At 49.2% G+C, this 21,491-nt stretch overlaps 2 protein-coding genes across 2 annotated transcripts; one reads left to right on the forward strand and one right to left on the reverse strand.

The window, feature by feature from the left end:
- Positions 1-64: 64 nt before the first annotated feature.
- LOC135814110 (sequestosome-1-like) lies at positions 65-1,920 on the forward strand. Its single transcript, XM_065327175.1, has one exon. It carries the CDS (start codon positions 285-287, stop codon positions 1,455-1,457), a length of 1,173 nt encoding a protein of 390 aa, XP_065183247.1. The 5' UTR covers positions 65-284; the 3' UTR covers positions 1,458-1,920.
- A 5,616-nt stretch (positions 1,921-7,536) lies between these two features.
- On the reverse strand, positions 7,537-18,488 carry LOC135814113 (transcription factor AP-2-epsilon-like). The gene is made up of 7 exons (XM_065327177.1): positions 18,025-18,488; positions 11,077-12,003; positions 10,443-10,545; positions 9,854-10,058; positions 9,284-9,402; positions 8,956-9,118; positions 7,537-8,408 (listed from the first exon to the last, which is right to left on the reverse strand). Exons 1-7 carry the CDS (start codon positions 18,193-18,195, stop codon positions 8,096-8,098), a joined length of 2,001 nt encoding a protein of 666 aa, XP_065183249.1. The 5' UTR covers positions 18,196-18,488; the 3' UTR covers positions 7,537-8,095.
- Between the last annotated feature and the right edge of the window lie 3,003 nt (positions 18,489-21,491).

Raw genomic sequence — 21,491 nt, forward strand, 5'->3', positions numbered from 1 at the left:
GTTTATGCCGTGGCAGTTTGTGCACATGACATGTACACCGGCATCACGGTTCTCGTTGGTAAAGAGTCAGACGAGGACTAACTCGAGTCGAAGGTTCCAGACCAGATTACTCGTGCAGTAGCTGTGACTCATCCTGGTACCGGCTCACTTGGCGTATGCTTTGGCCCTAGTTTGGGTCTAGCTAGAGGCTTCTGGAAGGAATATTCGCGAACTTCAATATGCATCTTATAAAACCCGACGAAGTGAAGACCAGGACATTCCAGCCTCCATAGATCTCCGCTAAAATGGCTTTGTCTGTGAAAGCATTTTTCTTCTCGGCATGGCCACCATCGGATTCTCGACTGGGAAGCTCTGCTGAGATTCGTCGCTTCTCGGTGGATGACGGCGCAACGAGTAGTCTGACGTACTTACATCATAAAGTGGCAAGTGTGTTTCAGTTGAAGCGAGCTGATAATCTCTCCCTCAGGTGGCGTGACGAGGATGGTGACTATGTGGACATCAAGACTGACGAGGACTTGATGGAGGCACTCTCATCAGGTGTTGGTGATGTTCTCCGGCTCTACATATCCTTGACTGAAACAGTGAGTGGCAACAGCAGTGCCCAGCCTCGCACCCGCTGTGCACGTCCTGCCGCCGGCCCAGCGCAAGACCAAGTGCATCCCAACATAATCTGTGATGGCTGCTCAGGCCAGGTGAAGGGTTCCCGTTTCAAGTGCATGACTTGCGATGACTACGACCTTTGTGCACAGTGCGAGCATCTCGGATTGCACGATGAGCACCTGTTTGTGCGCATGCGTGAACCAATGCCATCGTTCTCATTTGGTCTCGGTGGCTGGGGAGGCTTTCCAGGTGCCGGACGATGGAGGTCTCGCGGTGCCAGAGGCCATTGTGGCAAAGGAGCCGCCCGAGCAGCAAAGCCGCAATGTGATAGGTCGTTTGGTTGCCGAGGTAATCCGTGTGGCGGCTGGCCACGGGCACCACAAGGACCCTCATTTAGTTCATGTGGTGGTGCTACTTCTACCTCAGCTCCTGCTGACCAAGTCTTTGGCTTCGGCCCAGAACAGCTCGCATCCTTTGCCTCAGACTTTCTACAACGGATGATGCCTCCTCAACAACAGGAACAACGGCAGCAGCAGGGAGATGGAGGTAAACCGGATCCGTGGTGCCAGCAAGCAAAGGGAGAGGGTGTGGACACTGATCCAGCAGGAAAGGGAGAGGGTGTGGATGCTGACCCAGCAGGATTAGCATCAGCTAAGCGCCAAGACTCAGATGCCCGGCAATACAGCTCTGCTGCCGATTCTGATGAACACAGGTACCAGGAATGTATGGATCGGCTGCTGGAGTTTGGCTTCAGTGATGATGGTGGCTGGCTTCAGGGTGTAGTCCGTGACTGTAATGGCGAGGTTTCTACCGTTCTGGACCGCATTGAAGCGCTATACAAGCAGCACCATGCTTGATGATGATGTCATAGATATGGAATCCGGGACAATGCCTTGCTCTTCTTCTATTCATGATCGACTTCACCAGTATTCATTGCCACTTTCAAGCTATGCTCTGTTCGCATATTGTTTATGTTTGTACCGATTACTGATTACTAGAGCCGTAACAGCATTGTGTGCGTGTGTGCCGTTTGTGTGTCACATGTCCGTGTGTATGGGTGTGTCACATGTCCGTGTGTGTGTGTGTGTGTGTGTGTGTGTGTGTGTGTGTGCTGCCTTTATCTTTTACTCTTCGTACAGAAATACCTCTCGATTTCATAGTCCGCTGAATTCATGTGTGAAACTCCTCACTCGTGCATACACATATCGCTGCCTCTGTAATACTACTGTATATAATCGGATCTTGGCTTTTCATTCGTTATTAGTCGTCTGATGATTGCCTATGGGCATGAAACTATTAGTAACAACGAATGATGTGTGGTGCTCTGTGTCGTGTGTAAGATAGCTCTATTCGAATGAATATTGAGCACTCTACCGAGCCGGAGGACTCTCATTTATTGTCTTTTACTCTTCGTTACTTGGTCACATTGCGCTGCTGTACTCCAGCAAACCGAGTACTTCTTTAATCTTTATGCATGGTTTATGGATGTACTCGTGACAAGTTGTAGTAAACAATTGTAGCGAGTGCGTGTTGCATTATGCAATGCACCAGGATTCTACCCTATCAAAATACCTTGCAGCACTGAGCTAGTAGGTCAGCATTGAAAAGTAAGTCGTTGTCGGTGATTTGGTGCGGCTGTCGTGTATGACTGCTTCCAAGAGTATACTCTACCCTCACAGGCCTCACTGAGCTTTTTTCTTTTTCTTTTTCACTTGTAATTTCGGCCAGTCGGCTACGATCGTTTTCGTCTTGGGGCTCGGGTTAGACAAGGGCAGTCTGTCCAACCTTGCCACCATTCCAAAGCAGGACACACACAGTACAGTGTATACAAAGGCAATCGTGTCCCATGTAAATGTATACGAATGTTTTGGTCCAAAGCAGGACTGTCCTGCTGTTGGACAGTCTGCAAGGGGAAGTAGCCATGTAGGGGCGTGAGCCCGCCTTTGCCCTGAGCTTACGCTTGCTGCTACCAAGAGTCCAAACTTTGCAAGTCAAATTTGACTGAATATGCAGCTGCAAATGTGGATGAGTGCGCCGCATGGTTCATACAATCATAGTGTAGCTACACATACCGGTATGTGTAGCCTGTAGCCTGGGCTCCCTGATTGAGTCGGCGCTGACCAGGGAGTAGTAAAATACATCGTATTTTACTACTCCCTGGCGCTGACTACTACATGTATCCACTACATTGTAGCGCAGCTGTGTACATGGTGTAGGTGGGGCGTTGTGACTCCTCCGACCACTGATAGTGATAGGTTTTAGAATAAAAAAAGGAAATGTGGCTCGATAAATAATTATAAAGCTGTACTAGTAAGAAAAGGGTTTGCTCCCCACACCGGAGCTCGCGCTATTCCGCCGACTGCACTAGTAGTAGATCTACTCGAGAAAATGAGGTCTCGATCTCGGTATCCTTGCACACTACGCGCACCAGGGGGGGGGGGGAGGGTAAAAAGAAAGAAAGAAGCCTGAAAGAGTTAGGCCATCACTAGTAGTATGCTAGTCTGCGGTGTACACGTCGACAGTAGTCCCACAAGTTTGCTCGAGGAGGTACTTGTACACTGCTACCAAGACTACAATTACAAACAAGAGTTCATAACGTCCTGGGGGCTATGATTGACTCTTGCTGCTACCTTGAAGTTGAAGCGTTGCAACGCTGCCTTGGATGGGGGGGGGGGGGGGGGGCGTTCAGGATAGCAGAGGGTAGATCATTTATTTATTTATTTATTGCAGCATCTCATAGCACAGTGAGAACACCGGCCAATACAAAGAGAGAGGGTGTTAGCCAACCACGGCAAGGAAGGGAGAAGGGGAGGAGAAGAAAAAAGGAACCGGCATGGATAAGTAGTGATTGCAACAAAATGAGAAACACAAAATCAAAGTCAAGGCGCGACAAGGCTCTTAAAAAGGCGGAGGGAAGAAAGGTCCTTAGCTTCTTGGGGAAGTGCCAGCCACGCAGAGTACGCAGTGAAAAGGGGAGAGTGAAGTAGAAAGGAGGACTTGGGTTTCGGAAGGGAAAGGGAGTTTCTCGTGCTACGGGAAGAAAACCAGTTGAAACAGTGGAGGTGAGGTGGACACAGATTGAGTTTGAGAGAATGGATAAGGGTGACAAGATGTGAATTACGTCTCTTAGACAAAGGGGTAGTGTGAGCAAGGGCATAAAGGGTGGAAGATGGGAGCATGCGGGGTTTCCGGAGGAGGATTTTTAGAACTTTTTTGTGCTGAATTTCGAGCTTTTCAGCACGGGTTGTGGAAATTCCAGCCCAAGCAGTATCTGCATAATCAAAAATGGGGCGTATGTAAGCTGAGTAAAAGAGGAGTTTACAAGAGATTGGGAGATGGTAACAGTGAGAAGAGAGGATTCCTAAAGATGAACTTGATCGTTTACATATGTAATCGATGTGGGGTTCCCATGAAAGATTAGAGTCAATGAAAATGCCAAGATGCTTATGGCTGGAGACTATGTCTATAGGCTGGGGGAAAGTGGGATGGAGGAGGGGCGGAACATCGGGCTGAGAAGGAAAGAGCATGATTTTAGTTTTAGACAGATTGGGCGATAACCGCCAAGACGACATCCAGGAAATTACTCTTTGAATCCCGTTAGCTAGGTTACTCATCAGGCCAGTGATGTTAGGAGATGCCCGTAGGAGCGTTGTGTCGTCTGCGAATAGTGATGTGCCCGGGGCAGCTGCGGGCAGATCATTGACGTATAAGATAAAAAGAAGGGGGCCGAGGATGGAACCCTGGGGAACTCCGGATAGTACTGTTGTGTCGGCTGAGGACGTCCCATGTACCGTGACGTACTGCGTTCGCCCAGTTGTAGGTAAGATGTCAGCCATAGCAGGGGATTGCCGTCTACAGTAAACGATCCACAAAGCTTGGCCACATGTCGGTCCATGTTGTGAGTAGGCCGAACGGGAAGGATCGGTGTAGGATGTCAGGACTCGTTGCGGGGAGGGGTTTGACAACTGGAAGGCATTCATTGATTGGGAGTGTTTCACTTGATGTTGGTGGCGGATTCTGGGGTGGGCGGGCTCAGGGGTAGCAGGTGGCAGCATGTCGGGTCAGCTGGGCCGGACCGGAAATGTAGTGCAGTTTGAACAGGTAGCACAGTCCCGAGACTTGCCGACGCACTGATAACTTGGGAGCATGGTCCCAGCTCCAATGCTGCGCACTGCGTGTGACACCGTTGCTGGATGCGGTCAACCTTCGCGAGGTTGGACCGGGCTGCGCTTTGCCAGACTATAATCGACTAGGGCCTAAGTAGGGGACCGGGAGCATATTCCAGTGGGACAAGCCCGGTTCGGGCCCTCTGTATTCTAAAGGGGGGGGGGGAGGGGCGTCCGAAAGTCTTCGATTTGCCCCAGCGATCTTCGCTACGTAGTTCGTTCGTCTCGGGTGATTCTTCTGTTCTCTATATTCTCTCAGCCGTTTAACATGCAGGGTTGTTTCAACTAATAATAGAAGAAAAAAGGACCAAGGAACTACATGTACACTGTACAATCATGTACATCCAAGTGCATTCCTGTTTCAACTTTCAAAGGGCTTATGGTTGTAGTCACAGTTCACACACAAGTAGACTGGTGTGTCGTTCGCATTCTTACCCGCTGTTATCCTCCTGTCTAAATAAGCATGTTAGTTAAAGTTATCAAGCAAGGCTTGCATATGATTATGAGTTTAGCACTTGCAGGTGGTGAACAAACCGCCGCGATCGCCATTGTAGATCTACATGACGTACATGCACAGTCGTGCACAAGATCTAACCGTCACTCAGTGTTCTTACCTGCGCCGAGGCTACAATGATCCAGTCCCGATCTGTATGCTGTCCATGGTCCCGGTACCGCTACAACTGATTGTATGCACTGCTTCATCACTCAGTGCCCCTGCCTGCACTGACACTGAGTCTGTAATCTCCCTGTATCCTATTGTATTTTGTTACAATCATGTATTCACGGTATTTTGTATTGCCGCTATGTCGCCACGTACAAATGTAGGTCGATACTCAGTGGAATTTCCAGTTTCCCACTGAGTCTGAACACGGTATATTATTGGCGTACACCGGCGCACACCGGATGTTACAGATAGTGGAGGGGCCTGGGCAAAAGTTCCTAGCTTGTGCCTTTTGCCGTTGAATGTTGAACGAGTTACGTGAAGCCACGGCCAGCTAGCTACAGTACAGGTCAGTAGGGAGAGTGCTGGCTGTATCCTGAAGTGAGCATTGTAAGTACAGTGGGTAGAAGGTCCATCATTATGCCGGAATGGTGAACCGTGCCTGGCCCTGTGTGATGGTCCACTGATGGACCTGATTCAAAACAATCCAAGTGATGATGGAACACCACAAGGGCGTCGGAACCGCACCGGCCGGGGCGGCCATGGCCGCCCCACTTTCTCGGCCGTTTTTTTTTTTTTTTTTTTTTTTAGCACACTGTACTGCAACAAAGCGCGAAGATCTCAGCGCAAACGTGGCAAATCCTTGTCCCCGATCGTGGTTTGTTGCAGAATCAAAAGTCCATGTACACTGAAATGGCACCAAATGCTTGGGAATGCTTGCAATTGGCTTCAATTTTTGAATTTTTTCCCGGGGGAGGGTAATGTTTGTCCCCGATCGTAGCATCTTCTTGGTTTTTTGCAGAATCAAAAAGTCTTCCATTGTAGTTACCGTACACTGAAATGGCACCAAATGCCCGGAAATCGGCTTGCAATTGGCTTTAATTTTTGAAATTTTTTCCCGGACCCCCCTTCCATGGCCGCCCCACCTCCAAAGTCGTTCCGACGCGCCTGCACCATAACCATGATAACGTCCGTACAGTTCTTGCCACAGAGCTCATACTAGTATTACTACTAGCCAGGTATAGTATAGGCCTAGTTGCCCCGGGTAAGAGGAAGTGGTCTTCTAGGCTATCGATCTCTGACTGCATACCATAGGTAGTCACCATGGTCACTAGCCAAGTACATGTACAGTCTTAGTAACTTAGTTAGGTAAGGTAGGTCGTTTCCTGTCCTTTTGTTTTGGCCTGCTGGACTGATCGGCTCGACTTTAGTTTAGGCTTAGCTGACCGCGTGCATTCACGCTCAGCATGCCAATGCAATGCACCGGCTTCACTCTGGATGGGACCGGGCCTACTGAGTACACCGAGTCAGACTCAATGGGTCATGCCCATGGCCCGGGACTCATGGCTCTTTTCAACATAGCAATCTGCATAAGGCTGGAGGGTTGTAAGATGTGTGAGTGTGTGTGTGTGTGTGGGGGGGGGGGGGGGGGGTGTTATATACAATGTATTTAACAATCCCCCCCCCCCCCCCCCCGCCCGGCAATTGACTCCTTTGTACATGTCATGTAGATGATGACTACGTCGTACTGGTAGGGGTGCTGCAGGCGTCACTCAATGCATGGATACAAGGCACCCCGGCACTATAACACAAGGAAATCATTGTTTGTCTCCCTAGTCCATTGCACATATCGATGCTTTCGGCTGCAGGCGCGTAGCTCGCATAGGGCACGGGTGCCCCCCCCCCCCCCCCCCACACACACACACCCTAAAAATGTTGCCTAGGGTCAGCATGCACGTTATGACATGCACAAGCAATCCTACACATACTTTGTGTGCGGCCGTGCACCTCCCCCCCCCCCCCACCTAAATAAAGGGGGAACAGCTACGCCCCTGGCCCTGGACTGGTTTGGAAATGCCGCTTGTTATTCCCTAGACTTCACTTCACTGCATACAATCATGCGTTCAGCCAGTCACCATAATCACTCGGACTCTGAGCTCCACTGATGAGACTTTACAAGGGCAAAAAAGTAAAAAGAACAGCTAGCTGCCAGTGGTTTTCTTTTCAGAAGTAGGACGCGCCTGAATCTGCACCTCCCCCCCCCCCCCCCCGAACCATTCACATTCAAGGAGCACCGCAGCACTCTACAAACCATCCATTGCCCGCGGCTCATGATTGCCATCAGATCATTCACAATAGAGAAATAAATTACGCTGTACTGATACTGTGTGTCGGTCGGGCCGGGCGGCATGCAGCCACAATATAGGATTCAGGTAAGGCAGTCATTGGTAGAATTTCAATCTGTGTGTGTATCGGTCGCCACAGGGCATATCAAATGAAAATGAAACTTGAAACAGGGCTGCCGGGAAAGGACCAAGGTGGGAAAGGGTTTGCTCTGATTTAGGGCGTCTGTCTAGGAAGGGAACGGGGCTGCAGTGAAATGATGTCTTGTTCAGTTTAGATAGCATTAGTAGCAACTTGATCAAGAAATTCCAGCCAGCATAGGTCATACAGAACTGAATACACAGACGAGGCAGCACAATGATATCATCTTTTAGTAAGGATATCAATTCGATCTTTTCATGTTTTCGCTCCCATATTTTTTACAGCCTACTTTACATGATATCTCGGCCGTTCAATTCAACAGGAATAGCATGCGGCAACATATATGTACTTGATCAACTGGGGAGTCGACGCCAGCACTGGTGCTGTGCCTTGTTGCCGGTCACTATCTGTGTTGTTTATGCATGCTGTGCGGTATGCTCTCGCTGCTGTCTGCGGGCGTGTGTTGCATTGAGTTGACCGGCGGCTGGTGCTGCAAGGCGTGATCGCGGATGACCATGCCGCCAGTAGTCTTCATCAGATTGTTCAGGTAGCCTTGGAAGACCTGCAGCACGCCCTGCACCACCAGAACGCCGAAGCTGTGCGTGATCAGGCTGAATTGGCGCAGGCCAGGAAAGTTGACATTATCGTTGTCCCGGTCGGCTTCCTCCTGGTCCAGGTAGGACTGCAGCTGTACACTCAACTCGCTCGTCAATTGCCTGCACGCCAGTGGATGGTGGGGCACACGAATACGAAACAAACATAGTGGTAAAACAGCCTGATAACATCCCAGTACAGTGTGTAATCACACAGTCTGTTCAATCACAAAAGGCATGCACAACCCAGGAATCAACACTCTGGTATAGTGTTATCACATATAGCTGACCCAGGAGCAGAAGGAAAGTTTTTCCATCCTCTTCTTGTTGGAAAATTGATAATACAGATTAAATGCATCATTCATGAAGAGTGTTGTATGCCAACATGTTCAAATCATGTTCCCTTGTCCTTTCTCACTACGATCTCCTTCTTCTTTTGCACTATCCATTGATTGACACTGTAGAATAAAGTGACCACATGTTAATTCCGCTTGTCCTCTTGATCTTGGTGCATTAAAAGTTCTCTTCACATTCGAGATCACTAGCAAGCATGCAGGCCATGCCGGCCATGCACCCCTATCAACACAGATCACTAGCAAGCATGCAGGCCATGCACCCCTATCAACACAGTTCTGCGGAATCCATCAGACTGGTTGAATAACGAACGTACATTGCATTTTTGATTGCCTGCTGGCGATCATCAACCTGCTGCTGTCCGCCGTGCGAACCCATCATTGCTGATTGCTGTCGACATACAGTAGTGGCCAATTCGGCCGTCGGGAACATTTTACGACAGATTCCATTGAACTGCGATGCTAGAGAGCGAGCTTCCTCTGGATGAAGAGAGAGAAGGAGAAAAAGGAAACGGAAAGGATGGTAAGAGTTGAGCATCATACACGGCGCTTACGGCATCTCCTCCTTTTCATACTCTCATCACTAAGGTTTGGTGAAAGGATATGTCTTGAAAAAGAGGGGAAATTTTAAGGGAAAGAACTAACCTTCGACCAGAGACGTCAACATTGAAGTTCCTGCTGCTTTCCGTCTGCCTGGTGGAAGATGAAGACCAATCTCCTCCAGTGCTCGGCGGAGGTCAGTACCTCCGTTACGAGCCTTGGCTCTGCGAGTGACAAAAACGGCGTACAGTATGACAGAGCGCCAATTAGATCAAAATTCCCCGCTGACAACAAATGAAGCTAATGATTTCCCCACAGACATTCAACTCAAGTTCAGCTGATACTTGATGAGAAAGCTGATTTTTGTAAGTCCAGCCCTTGCTTTTAGCATTCTCCTTTGTCCCATCCATCTTTGATGCGTTTCAGTTAGGCTATGGGCACACGAGACCAATGGTCGTGCGAGTTGGGAAAACCTCATCAGCATTGTAGCACCTCGCTGCCCCTACTCCCTGTGTCACTGTTAGTCTTGTTCTTCTGTCCTTGTCGCGTATTGCTTCATCTTGGGTTATCATTCGTCTTTGCTCCCCTTGTCTATAGGGCTATGTGTGACCCATAACAGAGAAAAAAGCAAAAAGGTCCCAAACAAGAAATGCGCACATTTCCATTGTCACTTACTTGCGAAGAACACCACCAAGAAGCGATGCATTCAGACACTCTGGAGGCGACAGTCGCCGCTGTATCTCTCCAATTGTCACGATGTATTTGCTGGCAGAGCCGAGGAGAGACAGGCGACCTGGAACGGTGGTGAACTCGTCGCTGGGCTTCAGCTTCTGGCCGATGTGCCTGCTGAGGGGAAGATACTTGTGTGATGAGGATGCACCTGGAGGCAACATTGTTTGTAAAAAGAATATTTGCAAAAATACAATCACCTCTCAGAAGTAATCCCTGATATACATTTCGTATAATGTGGCAATAATCTATCGGTAGAAAACGATCTACCGTTTTGTGCAGACATTCATGATTCATGAGGGCATGAAGTGCGAATATACCACGGCAAGAAGATTGTCTACGGCAAGTCGAGTATGGTTGTGAAATACCTCATTACTCATGGGAGGACTAGCTATAGCAACAATCCTACTTCACCTGAGCAAACAACAATGTACTAAATGCATGTCGCCCTCCCGGTAATCTGCACCGCTGCAGGCAGGCATGTTTACATGCCGGCTGTCTTTGAGTTTTAAGCTACTTGTAAGTGAGTGCCTACCTTCGCAATCCTCTCCGCCGGGTGAGCTGGTCTCAGGACTTGGCAGTGTGTCACCGGAGGAATTCTTTGGCTGAGGCCGACCACCATATTCCCCCTGAGATATCTAAAGAGGAGAGGGTGAAGCAGAAATATTTCTAAAACACCATTCAGTGTACACTGGCTAATCTCGGCCATGATGCTGAGTATTCTAGAGGTCGACACTGTAGAACCTAGGACTGTGACACACCAAAGAAAGTGTTGACTGAGTTGGACTAAGTTGGACTGAGTTGGACTGAGTTGGACTAAGTTGGACTGAGTTGGACTGAGTTGGACTGAGTTGGACTAAGTTGGACTGAGTTGGACTGAGTTGGACTGAGTTGGACTGAGTTGGACTGAGTTGGACTGAGTGTTGACTGAGTTTGTACACAAGGTGTTTTCTTGAAGGAAGGTTGTACTGTAAACCTACTTGGTCCAAAGTAGTTAGAGCAAGAACATCATAATAACTACTTAGCTACAAGCACGGTCGTGACTGTCATGATGCTCCCTAAATGAACAATTTCTACTTTCTTGCCTATCACCTATTCAACAGAATATGCTGCCTACTAGCCCTTGCATGTGCATGTGGAAGAGAAGCATTGCTTCCCATCAAACGTACATGTGCGTGCTGTTGTCTTCCGATCATGTCAAGCGATGCGGTCGGTTGCCATAGTCCGTTATCGGCGTGAAGCTGTGCCGCAGTCGGTGACGCTACCGTAGCCTGATCACCGTGTTCCGCTCCGGCATCGTAGCCGGCCATCTGTTGGGGCACCACGCCGTACTGGTGCGGCGTGGTTGCTACGGACTGTGCCTTGCCGTCGTCATAGTGAGCAGCCCTCGCGGGCATGTGATGAGAGTGCATGATGGCGACACCGGAGGATGGTGGCGGTGGCGTGATGAAGATGGAGCCGCGGTCGCCGTGAGCGGTCTGTGTGCCCGCTCCCATTTCACCGTAGAGAGGGCTACGGTGACCCATCCCATCAGGTGTCTGTGCCATCTCGCTCGGTCTCCTCACTTTGTACGGTCCGTTGGGATAGTGCGAGTATTCGGCGTGTCCGGATTGCTTCATGGAGCGGTCGTCGTGACTGTAGTGGCTGTGTCGTGACGGATCCATGCTGGTCTGCAGCTGCTGTGGAGAGGTTGGGGTAGCCTGCATGCCGCCCGCACTGCCCATGTTGGGTGTTTGCTCGTAGGCGGACGTGTGGTTAGCGTGTGCACTGCTGTTCGTCATGGCCGGAATCAACGGCGGGGCTGCAGACCCATGCTGTATGGCTGCCTCGCGAGACACGGCATGATACGGCGCGTATCTGTGCTCCGTGCTGTGCTTGGCATGGCGATGAGGCATTGCACTGCCTGCTGGCTGGGTCTGTGCCAAAATTGGCATCGATGCTGCGGGCTCCACGACAATAGGCGCCGGAGTCAAGGTGCACGGTTGAGTTGCAATGTGATTTCCGTAGGCAACTGCCGCAGCAGCCGGCTCCGGCATTCGGGCTGGGTAAAATGTGTAGCCTCCCGGAGCTGCTGCATCCGCCTCGGTTGGTGTCATCTGCACGGAAAGCATGCACACAGGTGCAGCATGAAACACTGTAGCACTATTGGTAACTGCCACAGGCATTCCTACTCTAGTCTCCATCATGCTATGAAAGAGCTATGGGTACCAAGAACATGTAATTCAGGTTATAAGCAGCTGGAAACGTGAAAAACTGAACTCATTTATTTTCGCTAATTCGGCCACTTTTGTCTACAGGAAATCCTGGCCGCGTCAAGTTCCTGATAATTATATAGATAGCAACTTAGGAACTCTTTGTGTGGGTATTGTCAGAAGCAGTTCTTTTGTGCAGCACTTCCTATTCAACCCTGTCTGACAGAAGCACATTGAAGTCAGCATTCAGCAGAAAGAGTGTTGTCAGGACTGGGCCAGTCTTGGAGCTAACACGACCCTTTTCATGTTTTCAATGGAGATTGGCCAGTGGCAGTACCCAGCATTTCCCTGCAGGCAGTACATTGGCCAGGATCTCCTCTACGCACATGTACATGCAGCACACGGTAGACCGTCTATGTGCTGCAGGGTGCAGGCCTGGGAGGGTGTGGGGCTTCACTGTACCTCAGGCAGGGAATTTGATTCCTGAGTGTGGTGCGGTGTGGTGGAGCTGAAGTCACATGATGTTGACTTGGGGTTAGTCTGGTCCTGCGGCATTTCGCATTAAAATATTTATCACCTGCTGAAACTGGCCTCCCCCTTGCTGCTTCAATTGGCCAGGAAATGATTTCCTGAGCACTAGTGGCTGATGAAGTTCACCTCAGGCAATATTCTCAAGCAGAAACGTCCCAAGAGTGCCACCCAAGGCAAGAAGACAAGCACCCTCTCTTGCAAACACTGACCAATGTCAAGAGATAGCCACTCAGCAGAATCCAAGTCACACAGCAGGCTTAGCCATTCAGTTTCCTAACCAGATAACCTGGCTTGGCCGCCATGTTGTCCAGTCATTCTTTTTCACTGAACCTATTAAGCTAACTGGTAGATACAATGATGCATGCACAGCCTCCTCAGCAGATCAGCTATACTGCACTACATGTACAGACACTGTCTACCTGACCAGGTAGCCCAGTACTCCCAGTCACAGTCCCTGCCACTCTGCATACTTGTACTAGGCTGGACCACTCACATGACATTGACCGCTGGCTCAGTGAGTGATCATGAATGGACGTGGATGCCACTGTGACCCCCCTCCCCCCCCCCCCTCCAGGACACCAGGAATTATTCCTAGTATTTATAGTAATTTTCTTCTAGATCTCCTACTAGGATGGCAACAGCCACTGCATCACGGGGTACAGCATGCAGCACGGACACCTTCAAGTTGTTTGTGTACAAACACACTGCCTACTGCTGGGCCAATACCAGTCACTACATCCATAACTTATCATAAGTACATAATGTACTCTTGCTTCAAGTTCAACTGCACAGCCGACTGACCCTGAATTGGAGACAGTTATGAGTATACCTGACTAGTGACTCAGTCCTGTCCAGGAATGCCCCAGTCCAAAATCACCTCAAAGCAATTGAGCTGTGAGTAACAAGCTGCGTACACACTACATGACCTGTGGGCTTTTGGCTTTGCCTAATCACCACTGGAACACTGTATAATAACTAGAGGCATGGCCAGGAAAGTGCCACTCGACAGAGCAACATGCTGCAAAGAACCTATAATCACTGGACAATGGGCTTTACAAAAGAACAACACCATCTTGCAACGACATTACCCTCCAAAGGGCACATGTCCAGACTCTGGGCTAATTAATTTTAGTTACAGGAAAGTGGAGCTGCAGCAGGCCATACTCACTGGAGTAGAGTACTCTACCAGTGTATGTCACATGCTCCTCGGAATGACAGCCATGCCTAGTGCATGTACATGTACTGAAATAGCACATCCACTCAGTCCACGTGAAGTTGACATCATGAGGCTGCTCGGCAACTGGCTAGGTGTCCAGCACTTCTTGGGACCTGTTTACGTCAGAACCTGTACTACTATTACTATTACTATTACAGACTGTACTACTATAGTATACTGATAGTGTGGATGTTGGGACTGCCCGTCCAAGAAAGTGCTGCTTCTCCCTCTGACCCTCCCTACAGATATGCTGCCCCCAGGGGTCCTGCTGAAAAACAGGTGCAGGATTCAGAATGGCTGATTAGCAGTTCACTACTTAGTTAGAGCTCTGTCCGTATAGGAAATAGCCTCCTCAGAGACAGAGTATTGATTTCACTCTGACAGCTCAATGTACAGCATAACCATGTACTGCTATCACCAGGGTCCATAGTATACATACATACATACATACATACATACATACATACATACATACATACATACATACATACATACATACATACATACATACATACATACATACATACATACATACATACACACATACATGTACATACTGTCACCAGGGTCCATGGTATAGACAAGGCATAACATGTCGCATTGGGATCAGCAGCATAGCAATGCTGAAACCTCAAAGTGTGCACTGCCACAAACGCCCTTCCACCAAAGCACTCTCTGAATAAGGGCTTGCATACCTGCATCAATGATCACTAGAATTGGCAATAAGGTATACTGAGTGACAGTACAGTTCTAGTGTCCTGTGGAAGACCTCCTTGTTCCTCCAGGCCGGCTGGGCTGGTGTCACTGACTGTCAGCACCGGTACACATACACATGTCCCAAGGAGCATTCCCATATCAGACTGAGAGGCTGTGGAGGGTACCCCCTCCCTAGCCCTCCCTCTCCCTGGCTCCTAGTCCGTAGTGCATGTAGATTGAGTACATGAACACCTTGCCAGCATTGTTTTCTGCGAGAGTGAAAATCACAGCATGGGGTGGCTGGGCCTGTCCATCCTGATTGAGTGCAAAGAGTAGCGTGTCATTTTCATTAGGATGTGAACATTACAGGGTATAGGCTCCAGGGGGTGTACAGGCTGCTGGGCAATATGCTACACGGCCCAAGGACGCATGGTGACTTGGCATGGTGAAGTCACTGAGACTGGGACGTCCTTCCCTGCTTCAGTCAGTCCTGTGTAGTGTCAGGACTAGAGGCTCCCATCACACTAACAAACTACCTTACATCCACCTCCCCCTGTCAGCCCAGTGATCCAGCTCCATGTCACTAGCATTCAAATGGAGCCACCCTACACTGCAAGGCTGTGTTGCCTCTAAGCAGGACAGCCCTTATCCAGATCTACATGATACCTACACATCACACCCTGGAAGACCAACCCTACACCATCATACATGACCCTGTACTATCTGATTCTGATAGTAAACTTCCATGTACATGTATATGTGTATGTTCTATAGCCCACTCGAACTGAGTGGAAACAAAGGCCATGGCATTAGAAGGCACTGCATGGTTGGGATAATGTCAACAAGGATGCACGAGGAATTTGTTTCTCCAAGGATATGCAAAGTTTGCCGTCCCAAAACTGGCAAACGTCCAAATATTAGCCGTGGAATCTTCTGCTGTTTGCAATCTGTCCTGTAGAATACTGCATGCTACGATGGAAATTCTTACCAACCCCAGACACACAGCAGGAAGGCTCAAGTCATTATCATTGTGAACTTTCTCAGTAATCACATTGCCATGCCTTTTACCCATGAGAGAACAAATGATTCAAAGACTTTGCTAACTATCGCATCAGGAGGCATGTGGATAAGAATGAGGAAACAAACTATGCTCGCCAAGTCCAACATTCCTACACATGGACAATCCTTACAGTACGAAACAGCAAGTAATTAGTTGATGTACACATGCATGCCTAATTGAGGTACAGCAACTGGTATCTGTGTTAGCAAGCTACCTACATGTACAATGCTATCATAGAACAAGGAACACAAACTGGCATCTGCTTACAACACATCGAAAGAATGTTCCTACACAACATGTGCACACCAGACCCGCTCCAAAGCAATCCGTGCTTAGCATAATGTAACTAATCCTTCACATAGTCATTTCACCATCCCAATCGGCTAATTCTCTTGCCCATCCTAAGATCTAGGTACAGTACACCAGCTGACATGTATACGTAAATAGAACAGTAAAATCTCTAAAGCACTGCTTTCTTCTTTAGGAACGTGATCATACAAGGCATATTCAAATACACACATGCAGCAATTTCTGAAATTTCTCTTCCGAGCCATACCATCTTTTCAAGGAACAGTATCGACATGGGCTTGCTTACACTGCCAATCCAATAGTCTGCCTCTCCTCGTCGTTGCATAGCAGAAAGCAATTGTTCCAGAGACATTGGCAATACCGGAATCTACAAGTACACTGACCCCGACAGGCCGCAATGTATGGTCTTGCTCCAAGCCTCAATCTCGGTGTTTCTTTCTCCTCTTTTTCTTTGCAAGCCAATTCCTTTCAAAGTTTCTTTTCTGATGATCGGCTAGACTACAACTTAGACCCAGTGGTGCTTGGCTATTTATTGGTGTAGTCATTTTGGCCAGAATTACCATCCTCTCTCAACCAAACAATGTTTCTAGCAAAACACTGTAAGTTTCTTTTCAGTTTTCCCCACTCAGCCCTCCCTGCCTGGACGGTTGGACCCTGGAGGGTCCCGTGGAGGTAGTGCAGGCTTCCCATGCAGCCTGAAAGTATAGGAAAGCGTGACAATAGCTAATCCTCAGTGCATGCTGCTGTGTAAGTCCCAGCTGGGTCACGCGGATCTGTAGACCGATCAACTGCAGCTTCTCAGATCCTACTAGCTGAGCGGGTAAAGGTTAGTGACCAGGTTTTAAGCAGCTGTGCCCAGCGAAAGACAAACTGCTCGCAACATGTGCAGAACACACGGCTCGGGCTCCCAACTCACTCGCATGCAATGAGGCAAGGCCATGTGGATTCAACCTGGGGGAACAACCAGCCTCCTCTGCTGAAACTGCATCCTTTACCCACAGTCCGAGTCTCAACTGACCCATACTTGCGGCTCAAATATGGAGAATGCTACAGGGCTTGCGGGTGAGAATGCTACATGGTTCTGTACTGGTCTTCTGATCACAATCTGCTCAGTGCTTACAGCCTAGGCCTATGCTGGCCAAAGGTATTTTACTGGTAACATCTGCCAGACAGCCTGCGCCAGATGCGCATGTGCATGACTGTGGATATGGAGACCTATGAAACTGTAGCTGGCGCACAGGTCTCCATATCCACTATCTAAACAGTGGTGAAACTTTTTTTTAAACCTAGTTTCTTCTGCTGGCGTAAGCCAGGCACTGACCACTGTGTGTCATGCTGACCAATGATTGGAAACAGCTGCTGCAGGAAAGCAGACATTTCCCTCATTCTAAGCTTGGATTTCAAACATCCTCCGCCCACGCACTAATGTTAGATGCATTCTTTTAGGCAACAGACGGGAAGGAAGAAGGCAAACATGACCTGGATTTCCGCAAACTTTCTAAATACTATTCCCAAACCATGCGCACTGACAACATAGCACATTCAGATAGTATTTCAATGCCAGGAAACAACTGTTTTAGCTCAGACAGATGATGGCCAAATACTCCGCCGCATCCCTCATTCCCTCATTCTCGCTTTTCTCGTTGGAAGATGGTGTAGAAAACAACACTCTTCCTTTCCCATCCTTCACTTCAGCTAGCATGTTTCTACTGCACAGAATGAGCTCCAGGTTGTCCAGGTGTGTTCCATCCCGTAATCCCCGATGGCCAAGTGAGGTACAAGCAAGTGATGTTGAAAATGCCTGGGAGCCCTCACTGGAGCAGTGGTTGGTAAGAGGTATGGTGTGCATACTATTAGGCGCAGTGCAGAAAAGAGCTTCCTCGCCAGGAGGCAATTCTCTATGCTTTGCTAGGTGTCACTATCCAGAGATTGATGGAATCACGCGGAGCTGGGCAAACAAGCAATTTCGTTTGCTGCGGAGATGCCCTGTGGCCACCGCCCAGAGGTGCAGACCAGGGAGAGAGCTGTACCATTTCAGACCCTCCCAAATGACAGCACAGTGGATTATCATAATATGTTGAAAAAACCACAAGCATCTGTTCCAAACTCCCACCTTTTGATATCTGTAGTGTGAAGGTGGAAGGATGTGCAGCTGCTGCTGTTGCTGCTGCTGCTGCGGCGGTGGCTGATGCTGAACGTGGCACTGCTGTTGGACTTGCTGGTGGTGATGGTGGTGGTGTGGAAGGGCCAACATCTGTCGTGGCGACGGTGACCGACTGGACATTTCCCGCAGTCTTTCCAGCCACCACTCCAGGCCAGGCTGTAGTTTAGTTTACGGATGAATAGACGACTCTAAGTAACTCGGAGCAGTTTTCTAGACAGTGACAACAAGGCTTCGACTAGACTGTTAGTCGACCAGACGGTGTTAATGAAAGGCGATACGACCCACTGGCAACGAGAACAACATCATCTTATTCAGTTGGCCGCCACATCCAGCAAGACTAGAGACCAACACCGACACACGTACTCTCCGCTGCACTCAACCTCCTGGCCTACAAGCGTTTGCTTTTCAGACGCTTGACTTACTGTAAAACTCTTTGCAGCATTTTCGTCAACTGGAGCAAGTCTCAACTCATTACGCTGCAGCCGCCGCGTCCCTTCCCCGACGCACGTGACGAAGTCTCATTGTGCATCCGGGAACTTTGCAGCTCGCGCTACTCTTCGGCCTGGCTTGACGCGCTTGGGCTGGAATACACTCTCCTTGGCAACCGCGACTCGATGGTCGACACTCTGTACTCGCTCGCGTACTGTACATGACGTTGCCATAACTGCGTCACACCGTGTCAGTGCGCCAGCCTATGCGCATCAGTTCGGGGATGTACGGAATTCACACAGGAACAGATGCGCACCATCTTGTGCAGTGCCACCGCGGTTCATCATGGTTCATCGCTAGGCGGGAACCTAACTGCCATGGGGCGGGCGTGTGATGACACGGGGTCCACCATACTTGGAAGTACTAGAAATGGTTTAGTGTTCGATGGTGAGAGTTCCCTCATGTCATGAAAGGTCTGACTGGGGTGCTGCTTGCCGAACACAAGACAAGTGATATTAGTGCCAGTGGAATGCTGCCGACGACCGGGTGAGAATTTGCCAAGATCTCCTGTAGACTAGACTAGTGTAGTGTAGGCTGTACCGTACGACTCCCGGTCTAGTGTATACATCTCTTAGTGCCTAGTGGGGCTTGATCATACAATCATGTAGCCATCAAGCGTGTACCTACGGTGTACTGTAAAGTATTGGTATGACTTTGTGATGGTCTTGATGCGAGTTAGTGCGAAGCATGAAGTCAGCCAGTACTCTCCCCAGGCAACAGTATACTTTGAAATACCCGTGATTGGTGGACTCCTCACAGTCAATGGTACAAGTCATGTACTGGAGTATCTCGTCCCCCAATCATGGCCGTGTACCGGTACATGATGGGTGTATTACTAGTACATGCCCTTGTATCATACCGTGTACAAAGTCAGTATGCTCTGTTACTAGGCGCCAATTTCATCCTTTATTTACAGTTCGTTTTAGAAAGAAACATTCATGGCCGGCAGTCTAGTAATGATGTACAAGATGTATCCCTGTTTCATAGTTTCCGCCATTTTGATTGACTGTATTGCCATGCACTAGGAAAGTGGTGGACATCACGCAACTACATCATAAAGAAAAGGGTGTGTGTTACCATAGAATACGCTACATTGCTAGTCATTGGGTGGCGGTGTATCTTCAATGCATGGCTATAATAAGACGGCTCCACTTTTATCAGCTATTGTCACACACAGCCATTTATGCGAAGCCTTCGACCTCATTATAGTGTGTGGTGAGATTCTCGATTTAGGCAACTCAGTATCCGCCCATCAGAGACCACCTCTCACTGGGAAAACCTTCGACCTTTACTGGTCAGGCGTTTGTGGTGGTCACAGTGCAATGTTCCAGATGAAAGACGCCCCTGCCCATTGCATTCAGAGCAGGGCTAGGGATCTCATAACAGAAGCAGGAACCCATTGCAATGGCAATACAAGAGAAGGAAATAGTGCCTGGATTAATTTAACAGCTCTGTGCCACAGTGTGGTCACTGTACCAGTGCAGTGCCATTCGTCCTCGCACACTCACACTCACACTCACAACAGTTTGTCAGCCCGCAGCCTGAAGGCGCGCGCCTATTATTGTATCGTGTTGTGCTGTTACCTATCATGCTGTTCTGCGTTCCTGCCTTGAAACGCTGCTGCTGCTGTTGGCTGGAGTGTTGCTTATGCACGCCGCTAGGCAGCTAGCTCAGAGCAGCAGTGCGGCATGGCTGCTAGCCCGCTGTCGCAGTTTGGTGCCCAGAGGGGCATTTCTCTAAATGACCCACTAATGGTTCTTGTGTACCGTCACATTCTCTGACGGCGGTGTTGTTTTGCGTGATATGTCCATCCATCAGTGCCAAGGATAAACGGCCACACCAGGCAGAGGTAAGGCATTCACTCTGCATGGCCTACTTGATCAATACACACGCCGTCTAAAAGCCATGGAATCACACCTCTCGCTCTACTATGAAGCTGCCATCGGCCGAAGACCGAAGGAAGCTCTTAGGAAGTTCGTTCTAATGCCAATGAAGTGTTTGCAAGCGCAAAGCGGTGTTTAAAAATGGCTGCCACTTTTGTCAAGAGAAAAAGGAAAGGTGTCATGTAGGCTGGTGAATGCCACAGCGTGTTCAGCAGATGTAGGTGCATGCTCGAACATCACACCGTCATCACAAGCTAATCGGTCTTGTAGTTGGGCAGATAATACTACTGACGCCGATAATGGGTCCTAGTGGTTCCGGTGAGGGTATGCGCATCCAGGAATCAAAGGCGATTAAACGTTTCACGCGTGAGCCTAAAAGATCCTCGCCTGCGGGCACGAACACGCAATGCGTGTACGATGATCAATCCTGGCACGAGGGAGAAGGGCCTGGGCCCTGGGGAGAGAGAAGGGAGAGAGATAGAGTTCAAGAGGAACAACGGCAAATGCCTGTGATACTGTCACTGTGCCGCGCAGCTCATTGAGCTCAGTGTGAATGCTAGGCCATGCAGGGTGATCTGGTGATGGGTACACCTGAGTTATCACTCTCTACCCTGCTCAATACACCCTCGGGTGGTGCGTGCTCGGTCATCGCTCTACTTTACTTTTTACTCTTGAGACTCGGTGAGTGTTGGGTGCAGCATTTCCTCTTTCTCGGGCCTTGCGTATCTCCGGTGATCCCCTCAATGTCCTCGGTAGCGAGGTAGTAACTCGGATATGTCCGTCGTGATACCATCGTATACACCATCACAGTCTTGCAGGCATGATGTGCAACTGATGTTACTCCTTGCATTGCACTGCTGTGTCTATTCCGGCCTGTCACTGCTTCAGTTTCCTTATTGGCAGTTTGTGGAGTACTCACCTTACGATCTGTGGAGCGGCTCCGGCAAAACTGCCTGCCGCAAATTACTTCTGAAGAGTGAAGGGTGATTTTGGCCATGCCAAACCTTCCCATCGCCCATGGGGGCTGATCAAGACCAACTGACG

Source organism: Sycon ciliatum, chromosome 4 (assembly GCF_964019385.1).
Source record: "Sycon ciliatum chromosome 4, ocSycCili1.1, whole genome shotgun sequence".
In the NCBI taxonomy this organism is placed as follows: Eukaryota; Metazoa; Porifera; class Calcarea; order Leucosolenida; family Sycettidae; genus Sycon; species Sycon ciliatum.

Excerpts from the sequence above, each read along its gene's own strand:
- LOC135814110 (XM_065327175.1), top strand. The coding sequence starts at position 285 with ATGGCTTTGTCTGTGAAAGCATTTTTCTTCTCGGCATGGCCACCATCG.
- LOC135814113 (XM_065327177.1), bottom strand. The coding sequence starts at position 18,195 with ATGTCCAGTCGGTCACCGTCGCCACGACAGATGTTGGCCCTTCCACAC. Across the intron at positions 9,119-9,283 it reads GTTGACGTCTCTGGTCGAAG|AGGAAGCTCGCTCTCTAGCA; the intron begins GTTAGTTCTTTC and ends CTCTTCATCCAG. Across the intron at positions 8,409-8,955 it reads CAGGCAATCAAAAATGCAAT|GCAATTGACGAGCGAGTTGA; the intron begins GTACGTTCGTTA and ends ACTGGCGTGCAG.